We start from the raw sequence: 24,291 nt of genomic DNA, 5'->3' as shown, positions 1-24,291 counted from the left end.
GGATGCATGCTCGCACTAACACCTCCATTTTTCTCTTCCTTCTTCTTCTTTCCCTTTCTCTTGTCATCCGTCCCGTCCTTCTCTTTACCCTCCCCTTCTCTCTTTTTTTTTCGTACGCAACAGCATTTCATCCATCCGTCGATCTCGTCTCGTCTTTATCCCGGGTTGTGTGCAACAAACAGCTGCAGTAATTGAAACAGGGATGCAGTCCATGTGCAGCCATCGTTTTTTGTCCTCAAGGGCTTCTTCAACTGCAGGGGTTGTCAACACTCTTGCAACCAACAGCAGAGGACTGTCCATGTACGGCACTTCCGGACATCGCCCCCGCTATCGGTCAACAACATTAACGACAAAAACAGCGGGTGTTGCTGGAATAGGAGGAACAGGGAAAGAACTTCCCCGGACGATAAGGCCACCCCCAATGATCTACATGACTTTAACAAGGTTGCCGACAAGGTTGCCGACAAGATTTACCCCACACCCGAGAGATCCTCTCGAAAGCTCCTTCTCCACAGTCATTAATCCGAGATCACGCCTAGGCGGCGTCCGTGGGCATACGTCGGCTAGTCCTTTTTCTTCTGGACCTTCCATCGCCTCGTTTTATTTATCTCCTGCCTCTTCCTCTCCTTCTTCCTTCCTTTCTTCTTCAACTTCAACTGTTGGTCAGCCCTGTTTGCCATCCATTTCGCGATATTCAACTATCGGCAGAACACTCCTTCAAGTACGTAAACCCCAACGGACAGTTCGCACGCTCGCCAACAGCCTTCTCCATTCTACTCCTCTTTCTCGAAATACAGGACCGCGCTATTCCGCCTCCAGCTTCAGCTACATTCCTCGCGCATCCCTCTCGACAACAATTGCATCATCCGACATGGAACACCATCACCAAGTCATTGTCCAGCAAGAGTCACTCAAGGACCCTGAGAAGTACTGGGGTGAATTCGCCTCGCTCCTCCATTGGGACACGCCCTACTCCAAGGTCCTGACACCTGGATCCGCCGCCGGTGTTAGCTATACGTGGTTCAAGGACGGCAAGCTCAACACATGTTACAATGCCGTTGATCGCCATGTCCTCTCTGGCCATGGGAAACAGGTCGCTATTTACTACGACTCGCCCCTGAACAAGGAAAAGCGAGCCATTACCTACATGGAGCTTTTGGATCAGGTCCAGACCCTTGCCGGGGTCATTGCGTCCCATGGCATCAAGAAGGGCGACACGGTCCTCATCTACAGTAAGTCCAGACTCCCGCGCAATGTCGCGTTTCGTGTCCTGGTCTGTCCGCCTATGTGTACCTCGCGCAATTGGGCCCTGGCTTTGTATTTCTAATTCAAACACCGCCTTTTGACAGTGCCCATGGTTCCAGAGGCACTGTTCTCGATGCTCGCCTGCGCCCGACTAGGAGTCACCCACAGCGTAAGTGGAGGGTGTGAAGGGAGACTATTGTGTCTACTATCATTATGTTCTTGTTTTTGCAAAACATTAACGATGTATCTCGGGAATTTGTTTTGGGCATACAGGTCGTCTTTGGAGGATTTGCTCCGTTGGAGATCCAAAAGCGCATCAACGACTGCAAGCCCGACCTGATCATCGGGGGATCCTGCGGTATCGAGGTCAACAAGGTCATCCCCTACAAAGGTACATCCCGCCTCAACATTCATATTTTAGTGTGCTACGCAGCCTATGCATCTATGATGATGGATGTATGTATGTCCTGAATCCAAAGAGGCTAACGAACTGTCTTTTTGTTTTGTTTTTTTTTTTTTCAATAGAAATGTTGGACAAGGCCATCGAGATGAGCAACTACAAACCAACGCACAAGGTCATCTTCCAGCGCGATGTGGGACGTGTGCCATTGGACCACTCCCGCGGGGATCTTGATTGGCATGAGGAAATGCAGCGGATTCGCCTTGCAGGAAAGCAGGTCAAGCATTGTGTTCCGGTTGAAAGTCAGCATCCCTTGTATATCCTCTACACCAGTGGTACCACTGGGCTGCCCAAGGTAACATATTATCCTAATTATACTCATGCAGCTTCGATTCGGTGGGGGAGGGGAACTATCTAGTAATGACATTATGAACATCTTCTCTTGCGCTACAACATTTGGATAGGGTGTTGTTCGAGACAATGGCGGACATGCGACACAGACGTTGGCAACCATGAAGACTTTGTTTGGCTCAGCTCCTGGGGAGACGATTTTTTGCGCTAGCGATGTTGGCTGGGTGGTCGGACACAGCTTCATCTGCTACGGCCCATTGTTACTCGGCTGTTCCACTGTGCTCTACGAGGGCAAGCCCGTGGGCACACCGGATGCGGGAGCGTTCTTCAGGATCCTTGAGGAGTACAAGGTCAGCACCTGGTACACAGCGCCGACTGCCCTGCGTGCGATCCGACGTGTCGATCCTAATGCAGAATCCAGTCGCAAGTACGATTTCAGCCATCTGAGAGGATTGTACCTGGCAGGCGAGCGATCGGACACGGGTACGATTGAACATTTCCGAAAGGTCATTGGTGGCAAGCCCGTTGTGGATAACTACTGGACTACCGAGTCCGGATCGCCCATGACGGGCGCTTGTCAGGGCCTGATCGACGCCACTGGAGCCAGGGTCCCACCTATCGCAATTCGACAGGGTGCCGCGGGTATGGCGATGCCTGGTTATGATATCCGTGTGCTAGCGGATCCAGAGGAGACCGGAACAGGATACAAGTTCGAGGAACTGGGCCCTTCCAAGTTTGGAAATATCGTGGTCAAATTGCCGCTGCCACCCTCAGCCCTGCATACGCTCTGGAACAACCATGCTGGGTTCCAAAAGAGTTATCTGTCACGATTCCCTGGATACTACGATACAGGTGATGCGGGTATTATTGATGAGGATGGCTATGTGCATGTGATGTCGCGAACGGACGACATTATGCAGGTGGCAGGACATCGACTCTCGACGGGTTCTGTGGAGCAGATTCTGGCGGAACATCCTGCGATCTCGGAATGCTGTGTCGTCCCGCTCTCGGACAAGCTCAAGGGCCAGGTTCCGATGGGCTTGGTCGTGCTCAAGTTTGGAGTGAAGCAGAGCGAGGAGGAGATCAATAAGGAGACTGTACAGATGGTGCGACAGAACCTGGGAGCGATTGCGAACTATAGCCAGACGCATATCATTCGACGATTGCCAAAGACGCGTAGCGGCAAGATTCTGAGGAGGACGATCCGGGATATTATTGCGGGGAAGAGTCTGGAGAACAAGCAGTTGGTGGTTCCGGCCACGATTGAGGACCCGTCGGTGCTGAATGAGTTGGAGGAGATGATTAAGCACCTGGGACTCCATGGTAACGACGGAGAGGCCGGTAAGGACGACGATACCGTCCACAACGTGAAGGCGAAACTGTAAATAAGCCAGGAACACATGAATCCAACAAACATTAAGATAAATAAAAAATAATGTTCACATTGTAGTCCTGTGCGGAAGTCGGCTGAGCTGCATGCTCACACTATGATCTACTACAATTGCTGCTTGCATGATGCATGGATGCAGGCTAAGGAACAGAAGCAACTGGCCGCGCGCGTGTCTGTCGAGGATCCCCAAACGATGGGCTAATGGCGGCACTGCCGGGGAATGTTTGAACATACAACTTGACTAAAAAAAAAAAAAAAGACATTGACAAGGGCACCGCGAGAAACAAGTGTATGTTTGTAGCCTTTCAGATGGTGGAAAGCCAAAAATGGATCTGGGGGTCGATTCAACTCTTGTGGCAGGCAGCATTGGGTCGGGGCTTCGACTTTTTATTTTTATTTTTACACAACTCATGAATAGATATATACAAACGCGTTCGGTCTTGAACGACATCCTATCCTGTATATTCGAGTTGATTTATGTACAGTGGATCTCTAGGAATAGAACCCCCGATGAAGAATCGGCTCTAGTCGCCAACTCTGTCGACAACCTCCGTCGCCGCCATCACCTCCGTCACCACAACAACCACCGCCTCCATCACCGCAGCTAGCACCACCTCCGATACCACCTCCGTCGCCACAGTTAACACCGCCTCCGACACCAGCTCCAGCACCATAACCAGCACCACCTCCTCCATCACCGTGGCTATCACCTCCTGAGCCACCACTGCTATCACCTTTAACAGCAGTAGCGTCGCCAGTGCTGCAGGCCCCATGTACACCTTCCACCGCGCCGCTATCGCGTCCGAAATCGCACGCGACCAACATATCGACAAGTTCAATCCACACCGGTGCTCCGATCCTCTCAGCATAGGGATCTGCTCCGTCGATGTCAATACAGACACTTCCCTCCACGGCCGTATCACTCGTTGACGCCGTATTCCGTCTCTGGTCCATCCCCGTCTTTTTCTTTACCTCGGCGTTCGTCTTTATCTCCGCCGCAGTCGTATCCACCGGACAGATCGGATCATATTTCATCAAGATTGTCCGGATCCTTTGGCCCAGCTGCTCGGCTGTTAAAGTCGGGTTTAGACCATTGGATTTGGCCTCAGAGGGGTTGACAGTGGCAGAGAGGATGACTTCGATCTTTGAGACGAGGCGTCCGATTTGGTTGAAGGATTCGTTAGCGCGTTGGATCGTGGAATCAACCTTGGCGGCCCTGTCGATCTTGGCGACCTTGGCTCGCGCGATTGTTTCGCGTTTGGTTCTTTGCCTGAGTCTGTACCCACGGCAGTAGGGGATGAGGATCGCGAGGAGGCATAGGAGAACGAGGGCGGATAAGAAAGAGGCGTAGACTATGATGGTCACCTGGTCAACCCTCATTGCTGCAGTTGTTGTTGTTGTTTCGTTGTAGTTGTAGTTGTTGTTGTTGTTGTGTAATTTGATGGAGAGGCGGGAGTGGGGTAAGGGGGATAGAGGGGGGAGTATTTATATGAATGAATGTTCAAAAAACTGACCCCGGGATACGCTCAAAGGTTGTAAGGGAATGTGCGAAACCAAGCATATGGATCGACGCGCGCGGCAGGCGGATGGTAAACAAATCTGCGGGGTCTAGTCCGTAGTTACGAGGAACCCTCTTTTTTCTTTTTTAGTGAGAGAGAGAGAGAGAGTGAATGAGGCAGTGCTCTTCCCTGTCTCCCCCCCGGCACTTGTCGTCAAAATCGACGATCGTCATTTCTCTCTTCTTTTTTTTTTTTTTTTAGCCTTTATTGACGATGGACACGAAGCATTTCGGGTTTCTACAAGGTCGACAGCTACAACAACTAACAGCAACTAACAACAACTAACAACAACTAACAACAACTAACAACAACTACAACAACAGCAATAACGCACATCGGGTATATATATAGAACACAGGACGCGGCGACATTCTTCACCGTCAACTTGGAGTGCTTGCTCTATCGCCACCAGCACTCTACAAAAAAAGTCGCCCACCCCCTTCAAATGCGTCAGGGAGACATTATCAGGGTCGAATAGGATGGAGGAGACCGTGTCATTGAGGCCTCGGTCGGATTGTTCACCCCTAGTTCTTCTCGTGTCCCGTCCACAGCTGTCGTAGCTGCTGCTGCCGCTGCTGCTGCTGCTGCTGTTGCTACAGTGCCATCGCACGGCACCACCGAAGGCGATGACGACGAGGACAATGTGGATGGTTCCTGGAGGTGATGCGGAAGAGTCGACAGGTCGGCGGCAACGTAGGTCGGTGGGGGCGGCACGGCGATGACGACCGCGTAGGTAGGCAAGGTCTCTGTGGGGGCTGATATCGGGAGGATAAGACCCAAGGCTGGAGAGGCCGCTGTGGCGGCCGTGAATGCCTTGCGTTGGCGTTCACTCATGTAGTAGCAGAACAGACCGAGGCTCTGCAAGAGTATACCGACGATCAGGAATAATATCCAGGGAGCTACCATGTTCCCGGTGTAGGAGGAGGCGTGGATATTTGTGGCTGTGGTTTGTGGAGTGGCGGTAATAGGTTTTAAGGAACTTGTTGCTGGAATAGGGTCTTTTTAGCGCGTTGTTGTTGTTGCTGCTGTTGTTGCAAAAAAAATATTATAATATTGTAGTGGGATAGCGTTATTCAGTGAACTTTTCGCGTAGAGATGTTGTGTTTGGACAATGGCTGCAGGTCGAATTGCATGGCTGCCCTCCCGCGTTATACGTAGCGGACGAGATGGACAGGGAGGGAAGGAAGGGCTTCCGAAGAGGGGGGAGGTGAACTCCTTCGATTGCGGCCCTAAGCGCGGACGCTTATTTATACCAGACCAGCGCAAGAAGGAGTTTTGCGTGGGGTAAAGGCGCGCGCGGTGTGGGCGACGAGAAAAAAGAAATTCCAAAAAAACGAGGCATTTTTTTTCAGTCGATTTGTGCAGAATAAATCGCTCAAAAGGAACAGGAACACCCAGACCAACGATCGCATCGTGATTGTCCGTTACCTGGACGTGGTCTGGTAAATGATCTGAGCCTGCAGCTGTCCCCATGCAGCCATGAGTATTAATCCCGGTAATGTAAAAAATTGGCGGGGATTAGAGGTGTGTTCTCCACTCGGCGAAGCACGTTGCATAGGAGAATAACAGTAAAGGAAAGATAACTCGATGTTTTTTTGTGTGACCCACGAGCAGAGGCAATGGCCAGGAGGTATTGTGCACACCATCCAACGATGTCCAGAGTCGACAACATGCACCTTTTGCCTTTTGCCTTTCGATTTCGCTTTTGCTGCCATCGGAAACAAAGCGCACCAGAACATCAGCGTCCAAGGAAGAAAAAAAAAAATTCCTTGTTGCTCTCTCTCAAAACAATTGGACAAAGCGACACCAAGCGCGATTAAAGAGTAGTAGTTTAATTATTATGTCGATGTGGTAATATGGTAAACGGTCATAGTTGGATGTGTGTAATATCTAGGCAGATCCAATAGCAATCATAACAGACGGATTCTCTGTCAGTTGAGCTGGCTGAGGAGGAGCTATCGCCTGTGGATACGTCGGTGGCAATGGTGACAATGGTCCCGATGGAGACAACGACGGGTCTAGCACAGGAAGTGGCGATAGAAGTGCTCCTGAACGAGTTTCGGTAATTCCATGTGAGGCCGGCGTTGTAGCTATCCGGGATGGAGAGTACGTTGGAGGAGGAATATCCAAGATGCACGAATCCGTCGGTAGGTCATGACCATCGGATGAAGGATGTACGGTTGCGTCTGTCGATAGTGGATTATACATTGGTGGTGGTAAGTCGTCGTCCAGGTTCGACATGGACTCATTGCTTCTCCCAGCAAGCGATTGACGGGTACGAACCTGATCAGCAACGCGCGGACCGCCCCTGTTCTGGGTACGACGGTCTGCTGCTGGTGACCGAGACTGTGAAGAGTCCAAAAAGATGGCATGGACGACGGTGTACCTGGGTTGAAAAAGTCGTGGTGTAGTATGTGTGGTCATGCAAGTGTTGTTGTTGTTGTTGTTGTTGTTGTTGTTGTCGCTGTTGTTGACGGGGATGATGATTGAACTGGAGTTGGGAGACTTCTTTATGCGGATGAGACACCATGCCACGACCATTACGATGGCTAGGCCACCAAGCATCGATAACACCAAGGCGGTCATCTTCCAGGCGATGTTTGCTTGTTTGTAGTGCTGCAATGTGACTCTGGGAACTTGAGGAGAGATGTTCGAGAAGAATTCGGCGCACGGTTCAAGGGTTCAAGGGTTCAAGGGTTCAGGGGTTCAAGGGTTCAAGGGTGTCAATTAAGGACTGTGGTTGATCAGCCGACAGAGGGAGCGCAGGAGTAGCTGGCTCAGACAGCAGACAGCATCCATTTATATAGCCGGATGGTTACAAAACGAACTTGGCGGCATTGGATAGACCCAAACCTTCTTTCTCTAATCCTCCACAACGTTGTTCCTTTCCTTCTTTATCCAAAAAAAGTCCACCTGGGCATGATGCTAAAGGTCTCAGGTGGAGGCGATCTTCGTAATGAGCACAGTCCAATGGCGTGGGGCACCATGTATCCCTTCTCATGTACCCTCATTGCCACCCGCACCAACCAGCTCAATACACGCGTCCACGACTCGTACCGACATTCAAGTACGTCATAAAGCGAATCCTTGCAGCCATGGCAAAGAATCTATATAAACTCGGAAAGAAGAACAGGAGTTTGTCCCCGTATGGTACTAGGGAGACAGGGCCCATCGACCACCGAGAGATTCTCCGGGTTCTGTACTCCCTATAGTTGTATCGTCGAGATACAGCGGCGTATCAATCGCCTCTCGTATGAGTACGTCATTTGCTGCGGCCTTTAAGGTTGTTTCTCAAGGTTCCCCGGATCCTGCATGTGTCACTAGTCTCTGGTATGTCTTGCATTGAAAAAAAAGTTTCTTTTTGACTAGCCGGCGCCTACCCTGGTTTGCTTTGCTCAGGCTGAAATACCTCCTTGTGGATAAGGACGTCGACGGTACATTTTTATTTGGGAGATCATATTACAATATGGTACAGGGGTAAGGAAGACATGGGTATCGATTCATGAAGAGAAGTGTGGTATTCGAGGCGTGTTAATGTTGTAGTCCTCGAGAGTGCAGTGATTGGATAGCCTCTGGAGGTTCATTGTTGATTGATGTGCTGGTGTGGACAGTTGTCGACGGATCCTGTGCATATTGTACATACCCCGGTGGTTCATCTGTGGATTCCACGACCTGGGAATTCTCTACCACAATCACTTCCTCCAACCCTGTCTCTGCACCAGGCGCGGGTGACAGCGACGTCGTTGATGGGTCGTCATAGCGTGGTGGGGGGTCGAGTGTCGCGATTACAAACGAATCCTGTCTGGTTTGGTTCGGTGCTCTGGCACTGACTATCCAGAGAAGATTGGCACGACTTGTCCTTGTCCTTGTCCTTGCCCTCGTCTCTGCTCGTAACACTGGAGAAGGCCGTGTCGGTGTCCTTGCCCTTGTCCTTGAGGACGGGACTGGCATTACGGCATTGGCGGTGGGGTCTCCTGCGACGTTGCGCTTGGAGTGTCGTTTGAGGTAGACTCTGATGCAACATAAAAGTGCGATAAAGGCAACGAAGAAGGCAGCGCCTGTATCCATGTTGGCGTTGCTTTGTTGGGTGCGCTCACAGCTGTTGTTTTTTTTTGCACTCGAGGATCGTTGTTGGGATAATAAAAATGGACGATGGTACGAGCGGGTTGTAGAAGAAAAGGAGGGGAAGGTGTGGAAGGTGTGGTATTGAGGGCGAGGAAAGATGATAACCGGCTGTTGTTCCAAGACAACAGCGCGCAAGAGTCAGAACGCTGGAACTTGTCCAAAACTCCCATATCCACGCTCAGCCAACGGCAGCCCAATTGTCCTCGCCACGATTGTTGCTTCGCTCTCAGAGTCGAAGCCCCAAAAGTCCAATTCGTGGCCATGACTGAATACAAACGTGCATACACAGCTGAGCATGGATAGTCTAGTGCTGAATGCACGATGGTCTCTGACCCCCCACAGATCTATGACGGCAGGAGAGAACCAATGAATTGGATACCGGGGCCCAAGTAGCTCTGAAAAGTGACCCGTGAGGATGAAGTGGTGGTTCCTCTGCTTGAACGCATTTTTTTTCCGTGGCTCGATGTGCTTAAGGGCGATTCAACCTACGTAACCACTCTGCGCTTGTCTGGCGGAGGGGACATACGCGCGTGCGTGCGCGTTTCCTATCCGCTGGTAACAGTCCCTATTCCCCTTTGTTCTTCATTCAAAAAAAAGAAAACGAACCCCAACCTCCCATCACCTCCCATAGCAGCAACCTCAAGGACGACCAAGGCGGCACATAGACCCGAGAAAACAGGCGACAGCGAATCAACACTTCTGACGAACCCCATAAGCACTCACCATGGATACTCTCTTCGGCATCACCGGCAAGGACTTTACCATCACCGCCTACGACTCCAAGGCAGTGGCCTCCATCACCCTCATGAAGATTGGCGAGGACAAGTCCAGAGAACTCAATTCACACACCCTCATGCTCTTCTCGGGCGAGCCGGGCGATGGTGTCCATTTCTCAGAATATATCGAGCGTAACATCAAGCTGTACGGGATCCGAAACGGTATCGAGCTCAGTCCTCGGGCGGTCTCTTCGTTCGCGAGACGCGAGTTGGCAGACAGCTTGCGTAGCAAGGTAAACGTGAACGCGCCTTTTTTTTTTTTTTTTCTTAGGGTGTTGTCTTTGCATCTCGCGTTATATATCGTTATATATACATGCCCAGAACGGAAAGCTATTGTTCCTAAACGTGGTTTTTTATCTTTTTTTTCTCGTTCTGTTGTCTTTAGAAACCATATTCGGTCAACCTGTTGATTGCGGGATACGATGTCAAGACCAACAAGCCTGCGTTGTACTGGCTTGACCATTTGGCGTCGCTCGCAAACGTGCCCTTTGCCGCACACGGCTATGGTGCCTACTACTGTCTATCGCTGCTGGACCGGTACCATCGCGAGGATATCACGGAGGAGGAGGGCATCAAATTGCTGCAAAAGTGTATTGGTGAGCTCAGATCGCGCATGATCTTGAACATGCCGGATTTCGTTGCCAAGATTGTCAACAAGGATGGCATCCGTATTGTGCAGCTTTGAAGAGGGTTAGCCCGGAAGAAGGAGAGCTCTTTTTTTTTTTTTTTTTTCTGTTTTCGGGGGGGGAAAAGGACCAGCAACAAAACAGTGACGAGACAGGAAGATGAGGGAGCAGTCGGTCGATCTGACAGTGTTACGTGGATACCATTCAACCATCATTCAATAAAAAAAAATACAAGGAAATACAGTGAATCTTGACAGACAACCAGTTACGCTGGATCAATTGCTGTGCAATATTTTTATGCATATCATTTTTATTTTTCGTGCGCGCGCGCTCATTTGAAGACCTTGACGCGTCTGAAATGTGTTTCCTGCTTTATTCGCTCAGGAGATCTCTTTTTTTTTTCTGAACTAGATATGAAATGTGCAGATTGAAGGGAAACAACCGCGGTCCGACTAAAGCTGGGCATTAGCAAGCGCGGATGGATCAAAAAAAAATCGCCTCCTGTCCTTTGACACCATGTGTCATGGTCTAACACCACCAGCCGCGGTTGTACCACCAAGGGAGACTCCACCAGTCGCATCCCCAGCCACCCAAACCACCCCAACCCCCGAATCCCCATTTGGAGTTCTCGCCCGCGTCGACCGGAGTAACAGCGGAGGCCATGGGGTCGGAAGTCTTGACATCAGAGGGGGCCGTAGGATTGGAGACTTGGGCCATAGCTTGAGTAGACTGTCCAGGCATAGTTGGGACCACAGTCATGGTGACCTGGGTGGGATCCGTCGACAGGGGCGCCGCCTGAGTGGACAGGGCCATGAAGGAGGCGATAAGGACAACAGAGCAGGAGGTCTTGAGGTGCATGGTGTGCTCGAATGTGAGGGGTTGTGAGTAAGAATAAGAGAATAAGAGTGAGTGGGTTGTCGCTGTGTGCTCAAAGGCTTGCTGTTGAGAGTCTTTTGCCAACGAAAAAAGAGCAGGTATTTATACGAAATGGGAGGTACGGACAATGCAGATGGGGAGGCGTTTGCAAAAGGTCAAGACGTCAAAGCCTGTTGCGATCTTTTTTTTTTTTTTTTTTTTTTTTGATGTTTAGCATGTCTGATAAGGGACGGATGCAAGGTTCCCAAGGTTCTTGAAGTGTATATCAAGGTGCGGTGGAACCAATTCCGAGGATGTATCCATCAGCACACAGCGATTTTTTGATTTTGCAGAAGATTTTTCATGAGGGCCTTCTTTTTTTTATCTTTTTTTTTTTTTATCTGAGTGATCCATGTGGGAGGCAGAGGACAAGTCTAGCAAAGCAGGTGCCTTTCATGCGTTCTTGCACCAGGGCTGCACATCGCTATTAGAAAATAGGGCATCGGCCATAGGGGTAGAGGTAGGGTTAGCCAAAAAAAAAAACATTTATATACTTCTGATGGCCCACCTCGCTGATCTCCAGCTCATCGATATCTGCTCGATTGGCGAAGGGCTGCATGCTTCGGCATCCAAGGGTGGCGCATCAAGGGGCTCTCGAGAATGAGAACCCTAGATTGTTCCGAGGGCTTGGGAGTTTAGATCAACGAAGGTTCGTCGATGATGGCAAGCTCGCTCTCCATCGTTAACATTCCCCTGCTCGGTGGAGAGACGGATAGTTGGGTAGAGAAGGCGGGTCCTTTCGCGGTTCTCGGTGATGACGAGCTTGGAGTCCTTCTCGCCCCACGTCTGCAGCGGTGACCATCGATGCGGCGGTCAAGGCGAGAAGAGTGGCCTTGAGGTGTATGCGTAGGGTGGTGGGTGTTCGGTCTGTTGTGAATGGCGGTAGACTAGGATCCGGAATTGTGTAGTACGATGGCCGTACATGTCTCACTCGCGTCTTTATATGCGGTATATGCATGGGGGATCAATTACTGCCCGTACTGCCCGTAGGAAATGGCCATGATGGTGGTCAGTGCGCAGAAACGCGTCTCCTACGGGAATACGTACACAACACGGTAGAGCGCAAAAAACGATGAGAAAGAGTCAACATCGCAGTAGGAAAGTCTAGGCACTAATGCAAGGCGAGTGTGAATGCTTTACCTGGAGGTGGTCGCTGCACAATGATGTGGATTGTTTTCTTAGGTGGCTCCGTGGGAAACACCTTGGAAAGGCGAGTTGCTAGGCCGCGCTTCCTCTTCTCATTCGAAGTATCGAGCATGATGGAAAGCTCTTCATCGTCGTCCGTAAGTGGGATCAAGACGCGCCGGAGCTTGAGCTGCTTCGAGGCCATGTCATCTAACAAAGATGTCAAACTGGCCCTGATGTTCCTTGAGTTCGCCAGCGGTGTCTGTCGAAGAAATTCGGGTCTGCCATCGTGGTGGAATCGTGAGGTCACCAGTGTATGGGATATTAGACAGCTTGCGAAACTCGAACCTCGATCCGAAATTCAATAAGGTTCGCGCTAATCTTTTTTTTGCGTGAAGTTACCCAGTTTCGGGGGCCTCTTTTTTTTTTGGCGGCAACAAACGACGACCAGCGTAGCATGTCTCTCTGTCTCTTTCTGTCAAGCTCAGTCCATGATCACCCAGTCCATGTTATTCGCACTCTGGTATGACAGCTTACTCGGCCAGGTTATCTCATTGATCGCGCTCGAAACGCATCTGTTCCTCGAGCTCTTCCACCTGGATGTCGATGCCATGATCCAGCAGGTTGACATCACTGTCAACATTATCGCCGTCAGTGTCGGTGTGGCTGCTGTTGTAAGCAGTGTGGTTGCCGGATATATCGCTGTCGCTGTCATCGTCATTGCCACTACGAGGTATGGGGTTTATCCCTTCCTCTTAGCTGTCGCTCATGCAGCCAGTCGCAGCGGGTGCGCGTAGAAACAGCTCACGCGCCTACTTCAGAATCCAGCTGCGTCCAATCACAGCCCGCTTGAACCACGTCTGAACCCACGCCCCTTGCCACTTCCTTTTCTTCTTTTTATCCTTACAGGAAATGCATTAAAGTCTCCCGGCGGCTCAAACTCCTCTCCATGAGCTCACACCTCCCCCCCTCTCTCTCTCTCGCCAACCACCTCTTCTTTTTCCCTCTAGGCCGGCAAAGGCATCTATCCCACGCTTGTTTAATGACGTCCATGGATGAACAGACCACCATCATCGCCCTATTCTCGCTACTCGTCCTCGGCAAAATCCTTGTCCTCATCCACCTCATCCGCCGAGAAAACGCCAGGAAGAGGAAGGCTCGTACCAACAACCTTGGCGCCCCCTCCGGCCCAGAGGTCCTGGTCGAGGACCCCATGACTCAGCGGCTGAGGTCGCAGCGATTCTTGTTGGACGACATCGCGAACACCAATGGTTCAGCCCTGTCTCTTTTGACGACGGAGACTATCCCTCAGCCGCCACCGGCCTATACCACCCAGGATCTGCATCTTGAATTTGCGCACGCTCCACCTCCGCCTTCGTTCGCGGATCTTGTAGGGCCTTCTCCGTCGCCACCAAGGACGAAGCCGAACGCGAGGAGGTCCAGTGGCGGTAGTGTTCTGTCGGGGATACCGTCATCGCCGCCAGCTGGGCAAGCCGAATCGTCTGCTCCGAGACGCTCTTTACCTAACACAAACTGAAATTCAGACACTGACGCGGGCACGGACAGGTCTCAACCACCATCGTATCCGGACCAGCCTCAGCAGCAGCATCGGAGTCTGAGAAGGACTGTTGCAGTGCCGCCCATAGCGGTGTTCTGTCCTTCTGCCATCGTCCATATGTAACAACCATCGCGCAGTCATTTTATCTAAGTGAAGTTACTTGAGCGCCCAGCTTCTTGTAATCTACTCGCGTTTTATGACTCAAGAGCAATATATAGATAGGTGTATATATATGTCCACAAGATCTTTATTGCTAGGATACAGAAACATATTCTTCTGTCAAGGATCTATCTCCCTCGCCCATCATTACCACCCATTGCAACCATCGGCGTAGCACTCGCGACTGGCCTATACGCCATGTACGGACTCTCGACCATCCGTTCCGAAATCCTTCCACCACCTCCTCCTCCTCCTGTTAAGCTCTGCTTTTCTGCAGCGATGCTCTCTCTGAGACTCCCTCTCTTCGCATACTCACACCCACCATCTCCACCACCACCCCCTCTTCCTCCTGGCTGAGCCGTGATTGAATGCGAAAACTCCACGCTTCCAATATAGTCCTTCAAAACATTCACGTCCCACGTCTCTCGCTTCCGTCGCCTCCGATCCGACTGCCGGATCCGGTAACAGCTAAAAAGAACCGCCGTTGTGATCCCCAACAGGACCAGCACGATCATGGCGATCAGACCTCCGGAGAGACCGATATTCCCGTCACTTGCAACGCGTGTTACCGCAGGGGTTGTGCTGTTCCCAGCGTGCTCGCCTGCAGAGGTGAGTGCGGAGCCTTTAGAGTGGGATGATGTGGAAGAGGAGGGGTTGGGGTTAGAGTTAGAATCGTCCGTGGATGAGCCGTCGTCGCTGCGGTTGCCGTCACGACCATTGTTGCTGCTACCTTTCTCCCCTCCTGAAGGGCTGGATCCAACAGAAGAAGAAGACGATGATGAAGAAGACTCTGCAGCAGGCTTCTTCTTGCCCTGGCCTGACGATGGCGATGTCGTCGATCCACCGCTACCTTCCCCCTCACCGTCAGATGGCGGGTCTACGGGTACTGGCGCCAGCGCTGGCGATGTTGTTTGTACATCCTTCTTCTTCTCACCCTTATCGTTTGTGTCCCCATTCTCACCTCCAGATCCACCGCTCGGCGCCAGGGTCTGATCAAGCCCAGTCAAAGGGGCAGCGGGAGCAACAGGGGCCTTGGACAAAGTCGATTCCGGTGCAGGGGCAAGGACAGGCACAGGTTCAAGGTTGGGTGGCGGTGCAGGAGAGACTGTCTTGGATGGATCAGATGCCCCAATCGGAAGAAGGTTCCCAAGGAGATCGCGGGTTTGGAGATGTGCTGGAGTGGGATGTACATATTCGCGACGGGGTATCGCTGTGCTTTGGTGGAGGATATGGGGGTCAGTGCTGGGGATCGTAGCTTCTGCATGGGTGATGGTAGAGGTGGCGAAGAGGAGGAGCAGGGTGCCCAGGGCGGAGTATGTGAGTTTTCGCCGTGGGAAGAGCATCGCAGATCTTTCTTTATTTCGCTTGTTCGACTGTATCTCAGAGTACTGGAAAGTGGACTTGTAGGAAAGCTGAGTCAAGTTTCGAGAGGATACAGAAGCTGGATTGTGGGCGGTGGGGGTCAACGCTAGCAAAAGACAAAAAGCAAAAAAAAAGTAACGATGATAATAACGGGCGGGAGAAAGAAATAGGGAAGTAGAACGAGGATGATGAAGAAAAGGACAATCAAAAGATATTCCAGAATGAAAGAAAGATGTTCTCTATTTGTAGAAGATACGTCGAGGATGTGTCCATTGATCGATGCAGGATCCAAGCGGGGAGCAGACCCGTGGATGTTCCCTTTTTTTTCCAACGAGCGCGAAAGAGGGTGCGGGGGGGACCATGGAGACGGATATGGACTTGGATATGGATGTCGGAGATACGGATGTCTGGAATTGCAGCCTGAACAGCGCGCTCCATAAAAATAGCGAGCCAGGAGACGCGACGGCGCAATCCTTTGGGCAGGTCACTTTTTTAGCCTGCAGCCAGCCAGTACATGGAAGGGTCTCCTGGATCCATATTCCTTTCTGATTCTTTCCCTCTGATGGTCAAGGATAGAAAAAGAAGAAAAAAAAATAAAAATAAAGAGGAGCCGAGGAGTTAAGCAAGGGGGGAGGACTGACCTCTCCTATTCCCATCCATGGCTCCACCATCCTGTTTTTAGGACGCGTCTTGACTGCACAGACGATTGGTCTCCAAAGTTCTGTCTCCCGTAAACGGTGTGCATGTGGTACCAACGTCCTTCCCGGTATCTTCAAATGCGGGTTCCCAAGGCATATAGTTCTTCAGTCTTGCATTTGAATCATCCTTATTTTTTCTTTTTCTTTTTCTTTTTTTCTTTTATTTAAATTACAGGCAAACAGAACTACTATGCATGGGCCTGCTCGGCCGATTTACAAAACACGCCGGAAACACCGTTCCCAGCAACGATCTTCAGCTCCACCGCCTCCACCTTCCCTTCCTTGGATCCGTTCTTTTTCTGCTCCTTCTCTTTCCGGGACACAGAAGAGTCGCCAGCGTTCTTGTCAGCTCGAGGTTGGGCTGGCATTAGCTGCAACCGGTTCGTTGGACTCAAGGATCCCGTGCCCTCCTTGCGTTCTTTCTTTCCACCCTGAGCAATGGCCGCAATGGCCTTGTCGGCGGGCTGCAGGATCTCAGAATCCAATGGCAAAGCATGGCTGGGCTCTGTTCTGTTGATCCTCTTACCCGTCAGCAGCTGATAGTATGTGTTCTGACCCCTGAAGCGACGATTAATAAAGTCAGTTTCATACTGTCTCCAAAAGAGAATTGCAGTGCATTGTTCTTTGAAAGGCTCAGAAATGATATTTTTTCTTTGTCTTTACCATGACAGGACATCGCGGCCGTGAGTAACCACTCTCTTGTGCAAAGCCGAAAATTCTGCACTGGCATTGTCAAGCACTGCGAACGCGTGGGTGCTTCCGATGGCCAGATCATGGATGCCAATCGGCATCATCTTCTTCTCCTCTTCTTTGTCTATCCAACGTAACGACTACCATGTCAGTACAACGAAAGCATTCTCAGTCCATCCTTCTCAGTCTGGAAAGAAGAAGAAGTGCTGAAGATAACCTACATTCAGCAAGGTCGGACAGGGGTGTGATAGTCACCAGCGATCCCTGGATATGTGTGTACTATTACAGATCAAGCAGTAACAAGAATTGTGTCAGCACCATCTCTAAGCAGAGACTCTTTACCTATAGGAAGGAAGGCACAGCAAAGAAAACAACATGAGTGCGATAACCTACAGTGCCATCGCCCAGCTGTCCCCACTGTCCCATGCCCGCGGATTTGACCTTGTATTTCTCATCCTCCTTGACTACCACATAGCTGGTCTGTCCTCCCGCAGCAACCTTCACACATTCTACGCCGCCTGCAGTCCCTGCAATATCCTTGACTAAAGTTGGCTGGGGCAGCTTCAAATTCGCATGCGAGTACGCTCCCTGTGCCAACTGTCCGAATCCATTGATACCCCAGGCCCAGCAGCGACCTTGGTCGTCGCGTGCTAGCGAGTGAACCTCTCCACAGGCGACCTCCAGTACTTTGCTCTGTCTGAATTCTGCGTTTCCGATCACCGAGACCGAAAGACCGTCCTCGGACCCCAAGACTCGGCCCTCGGAAGTGGCCATGACCACATGATTCTTTCCGGACGCGATTGATATGATCCTACATTGTTGGTTTTTTTTTGTTGCAAAAATGGCACCGGTGCCGTACGTCAGTAAACTGGATCAGGGTTTCCTCCCCAAGAAATTGTTCCTCCGGCGCAGCCTTACTTTTCGTTCTTGTTCAGGAATTCCTGGATGGGTAACTGTGTCATCGGATCCGTTTTCTCATCTGCCTTACCACCCAGTCCAATATATCTCCACAGACTCGACTTTGGTGGTTCATACTCGATTGCAGCCTTGGTCGGTCCCGTGGCGGGACGGATTTTGGGCATCACATAGACGTGCACTCCGTCCCGGGAGAGTCCATAAAGCTTTGTGTCGCAGAGGGTGACGAGGGCGATATCGCGGTTCCGGAGCGTGACCTCTGGTTGATGCGCGCTGCTGTTGAACCCTGATCCCCATTGGTACACATTTCCGTCCTCGTCCACTGCAGCTTTTTTTTTTTTTTTTTTTTTTTTTTAAAAAAAAGGAAGAATAAGGGCGTTAGATGAGATAAAGCAGCATGAAAATAAAACGAAATAAAAAGGAAAAGAAAAAAAATAAAAATAAAAAAAAGAAAGGAGCACCCTCCCGAGGTGTGAAAGAAAGCCATACCGGCAACGTCGTCTCCCAGTTTGAGATCACGGAGAGCCTTTCCCTGGAAGGACTGGAGTCTCTGCGGGATCATGATCACCCCTGCACTCTTTCCAGATGGATCGACGAGTCCGTTCCTAATGCGAGCGAAAAAAAAAAAAAAAAAAAAAAAAAAAACCAAACATTAATATCCTTCCTGTTTTCTTCACATTCGCTTTTTTTTGCAATCCTCGTTTCACGCGCCCCGATCCAATAAAAAAACATTACTTGTTCGATCCCCAGAGCATGACACCAGGCACCGTGACCAGTCCCGTCTGCTCCAGCTGCTTCCAGCTCGTCACCGTCAAGTCCTTATCGAGCACAATCTCGTCCTGATTCATAGGTGGGGGCTTCTTCTTGACAAGCTCCGCCAATTTGGCACCCACGCTTTTGGTCACGCCCTCACTGGCGCTGCTGCTGCTTGGGGAGTCGTTTCGGATGGCCCGATCACTGATCCCGAGATAGGGTGACTGGATCATAAGGGTCACTCCTGTAAAGACCACGCCTGCTCCCAGAAACCAGGAGCCCGAGGGTGTCTGAGTGCTGCTCGACTTTGAGGCATGGGCGGTTGAAATGTACCGAGGGACGACATTTGCATGGACAGTCGAGGGTCGGAGTGATGTCCTGGTAAGGATTCTGCTGACCCTGCTGGTGCTACTGTGCTGTCCGATTCGAATCATGGTTGGGGAATGAGTTTGTCCCGCGTTTTGTGGGAGGGACTTCGGAGCGTTCGTGAAGAACGCCGCCCTCCGAGGTCGCCGTTGTTTTTTAATGCCAAGTGTGACCGTATGACACGGAGCATTTTTCGATCTGTGGAGGCTGAAACCGTTAAAGTTGATTATTTCAGACGCGCTGACAAAATGCAAGCACACTCCGTTCCTTTCTCAGATCCTCTCGATCCATTTCCTTCCCGCTTTCCTTTGGAGGGTTTGTTTGGGTCGTGGGCGTTTATTATAACATTCAATATTATGGGCTATTGTAAATCAACTGATACAACAAGGTCGTCAAGGGAAAAAAAAAACAAAAAAACGATCCTGTACACTTACAGTACATTTCAAATAAAAAAAGTAAAAGCAAAGGCAAAAAGATGGGCGTAGCGACAATAAAAAAGAAAACAAATAGAAGAGACGCCTAGATATTAACCCTAAACGGGGTCTCGTCCACAAACGTGCCCTTCTCGCTCGATGCAAGGATGAATCCCTTGTTGACAATGATGGCCTTGCATGCCCTCGCAATCACCAGTTTGGCTGTGCGTGGTGGGTTGTTGCCGTTCGTAATCAGGTGCGTGCACTTCTGCTGCCAGTCGTCATGATCGTCGTTAATATCTTCCAGAACAACCCCCCCGAGATTCTGAATCGACTTCTTAAACTGTGTCCGGTCCGCAACCGAAATCCCCGTCAGTAAGAAGTAATATCTTGGGCATCGCTGCGAATCCATGTCTACGGTAGTACAAAAAAGAGTGTGTTATTACCAATGCCAAACAAATACATATCAATATGAATATCACATCGCGAAACCATGACCCACCTCGGGCAACGGATTCAAGCCGCGCATCGGCGTTTTCTTTAGGCGACGGCCTGAATGTCTTGTACCCGAGTGATTCCAGCAAGGCCCTCTTCTTTTCTCTGCCCTCAGTATCCACCCAGATGACGGCGTCTTTTCCATAGCGCTCTGCAGGTTTGTCGAAATAGTTTTCTGGAATGCTGTATTCATCTTGAGTCTCGTTCGATTCTTGCGGCGTCTATGATTACACAAAACGCCATTTTTTTTTTTTTTTTTTTTAAAAAAACATAACGATGAATAAAAAAAAGCCTTTGGTGACTACAGCGGAAGCTGATCATCAAATGAATGACATACCTCATAAATCGCAGATGTGTTCATATCGGTGTTGTTTGCCTGGGAGTCACTCCCAACCAGGGGCCTCCTTCGCTTTCGGCCGGAATTCCGCACAACAGGGATGCCTGGGACTGGTTGCCAGACTCCGTCACTGTCAGAAAGACCGCCGTTCCTATACTGCAACGACTGCATATCCATCATACTCGACATCGACATGTCCAAGGTTGTGTCCGTTGGAGACATATTAATAGAGGATAACACATGGTCGCCGCCATACAGACCGCTCGTCACACCTGCAGCAGTTCCCTGGAATGTTTGTGTCGGACTGGGCTGACCTGCCCCTTGTCGATGAGGTTGGAATCCCGCGGTTGCCGCCCGACCGAATCCTGCGCCAGATGTCCCTCTCCGGCCGCTTGACCCAGACCTCGAAGACGCCCGTAAAGATGACGGTGACGAACTACGCTTCGGGAGCACAGACAATCCAGGCCGTTCCTTGGGTGTATGTGTGACAGTATTGAGGGTCAAATGCTTGTCGTCGAACGTTTCCGGGTATTCCTGTTCGTCCACTCGAAGACCCGTTTCCCAGCACTTATACAGCCAGGTAGGGGAGACAATAAACCGGTGTTCTTTCTTGGCTGCACGAAGATCCCGCTTCGTGTCGGGGGTCGCTCTGCCCTTATGGATGAGGTGCGTTGAGGATAGGTCGAAAGACGTGAAAAGTCGTGCTCCCATTTTGGCGATCATATCCTGCATCTCCCTATGATCTCCAATGACTCGACTAGGCAGACAGATTGCGAGACCCTGTAAGGGTGTGTCAGAGGGTGTTGGCGGCGGTGCTGGCGTCAACTGGCTAAAGTCAGCATTTGAATCTGTGCGGGTGGTCTCGCTGCTGAGATTACTATTCCCTGAATGCATGCGACTAGAGCCGCTGTCACTGCGCTCGCTTTCCCTGTCAGAATAAATGTCACTTTGCAACAAGAACCCCTCGAAAGGTAGTCGTCGTCCCTGTTGTTTTGAGGCCCAACCCTGGTTAGTTTTTGCTCTGCTATATCCAAATACGAAATGAAAGTCGGAAAACACACCTGCTCGATACATGCTTGTAGCCACGCCACCCTGACGATAGGCTGCCGCTCCTTCGCCATATACTCATATTTCGGTCCTTTAGCATGGTCTGAAATGAGTAAGTTAGTCTTGCCTGCACGCAGCTTGTCCATGAAGGTGGCCCCCAGAAGCTTGATCGCGCGTCCGATCTGTTCATATTCCAGCTCCTCAAAGTTTGTCACGGAGATAATCAAGTCCTGGAAACCTATCATATGACGTACATGGCATACAAGCCAAGGAAATGTTAGCCCATTATATTGAAGGATCGGGGTCGCACAGAGAAACAGCGGCTCGTAGGTGTTATATACCTTGGATGGGAACTGTTTTCATCGGCTTGTACAGGAAGTGATCTTGCCTTGATACAACCCTGTCCTCTTCCACCGATCTCTGAAACCAACAGGTCGTTAGCACCATGCCTCTCAGACCCTTGGTCCTGTCCAACGACCTATTTATCCAGCCCAGGAACAAAGTAGCGATGACTTTTTTAGTTCCCTAGTTGCAGATGATTTGACTATCCGTGAAGAGCATACTGGCAAAGAAAATCTGCTCATAGCTCTTACATTGATAGCGGCACAATCGTCCTCACATGTGCTCCTGGGGGCGGATCCTCTGAGTCCTCAAAATACGTCCCTCCGCAGGCCGCTGTCTCTTCTCGAATCCATTGAGTACACTTTTCGCTGCATCCATGCGATGTGATGTGAAGTCCAAGAAAGATGTTTGATGGCGTCTCTTCCTCCTCATCCAGGTTCATCAGGTCGGCCCTCGTAACCAACGAATTCTCCTGTGTTGCCATTAGCTGTGTCGTTGTCATGTCCATTGAAAGTACGTCTAGAGCCTCGGACAAAATTCCGGATACGGTTCTCGTGCGCAACCCATTACGAGTTTCCTGAGGCGACCTGTTGGATGGGGAAGAGACAGGCGTACGATCGGGTGATGACTTTGTCCCATTCTCCTCTCCTTTGCTCCTGAACTCTGTAAAGCCTACGCTGCTGCGTTGAGGATCTTTCTTGGGTGTCGAGGGTGCGATGGTGTCTGATTCCGTAGGTGCCCTAGACTTTGATCGCAACGTCGCCATGTTGGTATTGGTATTACTGGCGGCCTTGCTATCGTTATCCCGAGAATTCAAAGCAGGATCTGTAGTCCAGGTTTTGGCTCCATCAAACCGCACTGGCTTTGGCAGACCATCCTCTGTTCGCGTAGGAAACGGCACGATGTGATTCGCCTCCGGGAGAGCTTTACCTTCCCTAACTGAAAGGAGCAGCCAGTTCTGATTGACGATATAGGGTATGTCGCCATCGTGGCTGAAGAGCGCGATCGTACTATAATTGCCAACAGTATCTGTTAACAGTTAGCTAGTCTGTCGAAAACGTAATCAATTTGCGTTCACGCCACTCAAACAACACTCGCCTTGGTTCCAGCTTATTTGACGGCACTACGACGTGGGTAACATCCATGGGATCGTACTCTGTGACAAGGACACCGCCAGCCATACGAATCATTTTCTTGTATTGAGTTGCCTGCGCAGCCGAAAATGAGGGGCAGAGGTAAACGTAGCATGCCTCCAAGTACATCTGATCTGGCACAACAAGTGCGCGATCTTCGCTGCGTTCGTCGATATGGCCCGCTGCTTCTCGCACCTCTCCCATTTCTTGACCTTGGGCTGATTTTTCTTGGTCTAAATGTGGCGGATGAAACATGGTATCGTGAGTAACGATAAGACCCTACTTGACTACATTGCCTAAAAGGTAATCCTGTAAGCGCTCTTTTTCAAACCTTGGGCGACAATGGCGTACTTGGTTTCATCAACAAGCTCTAAAAATTGGCAAGAAGAATAGATAATCAGTATGCAGACAAATCCCATCGTTCAGTCAAACCCAGGGACCGATCGCGTGTCCTTACCGAGGCGCGCCATTGTGTCTTTAAGCCAGCGTAGCGATACGCACTTGACACCCCATTGTAAGGCAGAAGTGTATTTTTCGCCGGAGGGGTGACCGCAGATCAAGTGTGTCGTTACGCTCTTCAGGAGATCGCTGGTGTATTTCCCTCCATATTGAATGGTGTCCCTCTGGATCGCCTGTCGTTGGTCTAGTGCGGAAAGCAACGTTGATATTATGGGTTTGAGCAGAATTCTTCAAACTACAAGGCGAAATATAATGATTTCCGTATGAAGTACCTAATGGGAGTCCTGTAACACATATGCTGCACCCCTTTAATGGTCCCATCGCAAAGTCTTCTATGGCCTATCGTCAAAGACAAGTATAATGCGCAAAATAAGCCAGTTTATTCGATGCAGTCTAAGCCCGCTCTAAAGTCGCAGCACTTACCTGCTTAAGGTCGGAAGTCTGTCCCTTGCACCACTGATTATAAAGGAAATCGAGCCACCCTGGCTCTAGCACTGGGATCCGAAGTCCGAATGCCACCTAGCGACTCATCCAATACAATAGCCAGACTATGAGTCGTTGCGCGCCAAAAGTTTTTCGTCCGGTTCCGAGCAGTCAAGGTGGTACCTGGTCGTTGAATCACTACCTACCCTGTACTTGTCAGATCCGACCCTGCTCGCGATAAGGTGTGTGATATCCTCAGTCAGGTCGACATTCACCTGCCCTCCCATTTCCCTAACCTTCTTATTGACGACCTCCTAGAAGATACCACATGACCAACGCGAAGGAGCTGTCAGTATTAGAATAAAGTGCCTCGGTAGAAGGCGTTTAAAGAGATCAGTTTTCGGATTCTATTACCCTTTCTTTGATCGTCAACCCTGTGTAGCTGATGACAGCTCTGAGGAGTGGTTGATTAGAGGCCGAAAGCGAGCCTCCCTGGGATTCAGGGGTGGGCGAGGGCATCTTGGCGACCTGCTTCTTTGGATTAGATTGTCGAAACATGGTATTTGTGCAGGTTGAATGCCGAAAGTTCCTGACACAAGCTAAGCATGCGTCTCGCGTGTTCCTTTCAG

General features: G+C 50.5%; 12 protein-coding genes across 12 annotated transcripts; 4 read left to right on the top strand and 8 right to left on the bottom strand.

The window, feature by feature from the left end:
• Positions 1-871: 871 nt before the first annotated feature.
• On the top strand, positions 872-3,381 carry BC939DRAFT_400762 (AMP-dependent synthetase and ligase; the record flags this gene model as incomplete). Its single annotated transcript, XM_051552564.1, has 5 exons — positions 872-1,232; positions 1,350-1,414; positions 1,519-1,636; positions 1,771-2,000; positions 2,110-3,381. 5 exons carry the CDS (start codon positions 872-874, stop codon positions 3,379-3,381), a joined length of 2,046 nt encoding a protein of 681 aa, XP_051409033.1.
• Positions 3,382-3,878: 497 nt separating this feature from the next.
• On the bottom strand, positions 3,879-4,813 carry BC939DRAFT_521232 (uncharacterized protein; the record flags this gene model as incomplete). Its single annotated transcript, XM_051561210.1, has 1 exon — positions 3,879-4,813. Exon 1 carries the CDS (start codon positions 4,764-4,766, stop codon positions 3,879-3,881), a length of 888 nt encoding a protein of 295 aa, XP_051409032.1. The 5' UTR covers positions 4,767-4,813.
• A 393-nt stretch (positions 4,814-5,206) lies between these two features.
• BC939DRAFT_461149 (uncharacterized protein) lies at positions 5,207-6,228 on the bottom strand. The gene has a single exon (XM_051556988.1). The coding sequence runs from the start codon at positions 5,849-5,851 to the stop codon at positions 5,396-5,398; it is 456 nt and encodes a 151-aa protein (XP_051409031.1). The 5' UTR covers positions 5,852-6,228; the 3' UTR covers positions 5,207-5,395.
• Positions 6,229-6,774: 546 nt separating this feature from the next.
• On the bottom strand, positions 6,775-7,455 carry BC939DRAFT_461147 (uncharacterized protein). Its single transcript, XM_051556987.1, has one exon. It carries the CDS (start codon positions 7,367-7,369, stop codon positions 6,836-6,838), a length of 534 nt encoding a protein of 177 aa, XP_051409030.1. The 5' UTR covers positions 7,370-7,455; the 3' UTR covers positions 6,775-6,835.
• Positions 7,456-8,422: 967 nt separating this feature from the next.
• BC939DRAFT_461144 (uncharacterized protein) lies at positions 8,423-9,191 on the bottom strand. The gene has a single exon (XM_051556986.1). The coding sequence runs from the start codon at positions 9,011-9,013 to the stop codon at positions 8,477-8,479; it is 537 nt and encodes a 178-aa protein (XP_051409029.1). The 5' UTR covers positions 9,014-9,191; the 3' UTR covers positions 8,423-8,476.
• Positions 9,192-9,794: 603 nt separating this feature from the next.
• Positions 9,795-10,531, top strand: BC939DRAFT_479907 (nucleophile aminohydrolase; the record flags this gene model as incomplete). The annotated part of the gene is made up of 2 exons (XM_051558886.1): positions 9,795-10,079; positions 10,232-10,531. 2 exons carry the CDS (start codon positions 9,795-9,797, stop codon positions 10,529-10,531), a joined length of 585 nt encoding a protein of 194 aa, XP_051409028.1.
• A 469-nt stretch (positions 10,532-11,000) lies between these two features.
• On the bottom strand, positions 11,001-11,330 carry BC939DRAFT_479906 (uncharacterized protein; the record flags this gene model as incomplete). Its single annotated transcript, XM_051558885.1, has 1 exon — positions 11,001-11,330. One exon carries the CDS (start codon positions 11,328-11,330, stop codon positions 11,001-11,003), a length of 330 nt encoding a protein of 109 aa, XP_051409027.1.
• A 1,313-nt stretch (positions 11,331-12,643) lies between these two features.
• BC939DRAFT_506057 (uncharacterized protein) lies at positions 12,644-13,376 on the top strand (the record flags this gene model as incomplete). The annotated part of the gene is made up of 3 exons (XM_051560742.1): positions 12,644-12,826; positions 13,001-13,245; positions 13,334-13,376. 3 exons carry the CDS (start codon positions 12,644-12,646, stop codon positions 13,374-13,376), a joined length of 471 nt encoding a protein of 156 aa, XP_051409026.1.
• Positions 13,377-13,470: 94 nt separating this feature from the next.
• On the top strand, positions 13,471-14,319 carry BC939DRAFT_461141 (uncharacterized protein). Its single transcript, XM_051556985.1, has one exon. It carries the CDS (start codon positions 13,555-13,557, stop codon positions 14,047-14,049), a length of 495 nt encoding a protein of 164 aa, XP_051409025.1. The 5' UTR covers positions 13,471-13,554; the 3' UTR covers positions 14,050-14,319.
• On the bottom strand, positions 14,301-15,721 carry BC939DRAFT_271781 (uncharacterized protein). The gene has a single exon (XM_051551141.1). It carries the CDS (start codon positions 15,570-15,572, stop codon positions 14,358-14,360), a length of 1,215 nt encoding a protein of 404 aa, XP_051409024.1. The 5' UTR covers positions 15,573-15,721; the 3' UTR covers positions 14,301-14,357.
• Positions 15,722-16,477: 756 nt separating this feature from the next.
• On the bottom strand, positions 16,478-19,081 carry BC939DRAFT_479903 (regulator of chromosome condensation 1/beta-lactamase-inhibitor protein II; the record flags this gene model as incomplete). Its single annotated transcript, XM_051558884.1, has 7 exons — positions 16,478-16,847; positions 16,953-17,103; positions 17,201-17,258; positions 17,373-17,790; positions 17,898-18,216; positions 18,384-18,499; positions 18,630-19,081. 7 exons carry the CDS (start codon positions 19,079-19,081, stop codon positions 16,478-16,480), a joined length of 1,884 nt encoding a protein of 627 aa, XP_051409023.1.
• Positions 19,082-19,532: 451 nt separating this feature from the next.
• Positions 19,533-24,220, bottom strand: BC939DRAFT_506054 (uncharacterized protein; the record flags this gene model as incomplete). The annotated part of the gene is made up of 13 exons (XM_051560741.1): positions 19,533-19,840; positions 19,929-20,142; positions 20,259-21,242; positions 21,320-21,543; positions 21,647-21,783; positions 21,899-22,657; positions 22,803-23,013; positions 23,112-23,150; positions 23,238-23,423; positions 23,512-23,578; positions 23,663-23,758; positions 23,869-23,976; positions 24,077-24,220. The coding sequence occupies 13 exons, from the start codon at positions 24,218-24,220 to the stop codon at positions 19,533-19,535; spliced, it is 3,477 nt and encodes a 1,158-aa protein (XP_051409022.1).
• Positions 24,221-24,291: the final 71 nt, after the last annotated feature.

This window comes from Gamsiella multidivaricata (genome assembly GCF_025024155.1).
Source record: "Gamsiella multidivaricata strain RSA 2152 chromosome Unknown BC939scaffold_65, whole genome shotgun sequence".
Lineage (NCBI taxonomy): Eukaryota > Fungi > Mortierellomycota > Mortierellomycetes > Mortierellales > Mortierellaceae > Gamsiella > Gamsiella multidivaricata.
This window is presented reverse-complemented; position numbering and strand designations above follow the sequence as displayed.

Coding starts and splice junctions, on each gene's coding strand:
- BC939DRAFT_461144 (XM_051556986.1), bottom strand. CDS start 9,013: ATGGATACAGGCGCTGCCTTCTTCGTTGCCTTTATCGCACTTTTATGT.
- BC939DRAFT_461149 (XM_051556988.1), bottom strand. CDS start 5,851: ATGGTAGCTCCCTGGATATTATTCCTGATCGTCGGTATACTCTTGCAG.
- BC939DRAFT_461141 (XM_051556985.1), top strand. CDS start 13,555: ATGACGTCCATGGATGAACAGACCACCATCATCGCCCTATTCTCGCTA.
- BC939DRAFT_271781 (XM_051551141.1), bottom strand. CDS start 15,572: ATGCTCTTCCCACGGCGAAAACTCACATACTCCGCCCTGGGCACCCTG.
- BC939DRAFT_461147 (XM_051556987.1), bottom strand. CDS start 7,369: ATGACCACACATACTACACCACGACTTTTTCAACCCAGGTACACCGTC.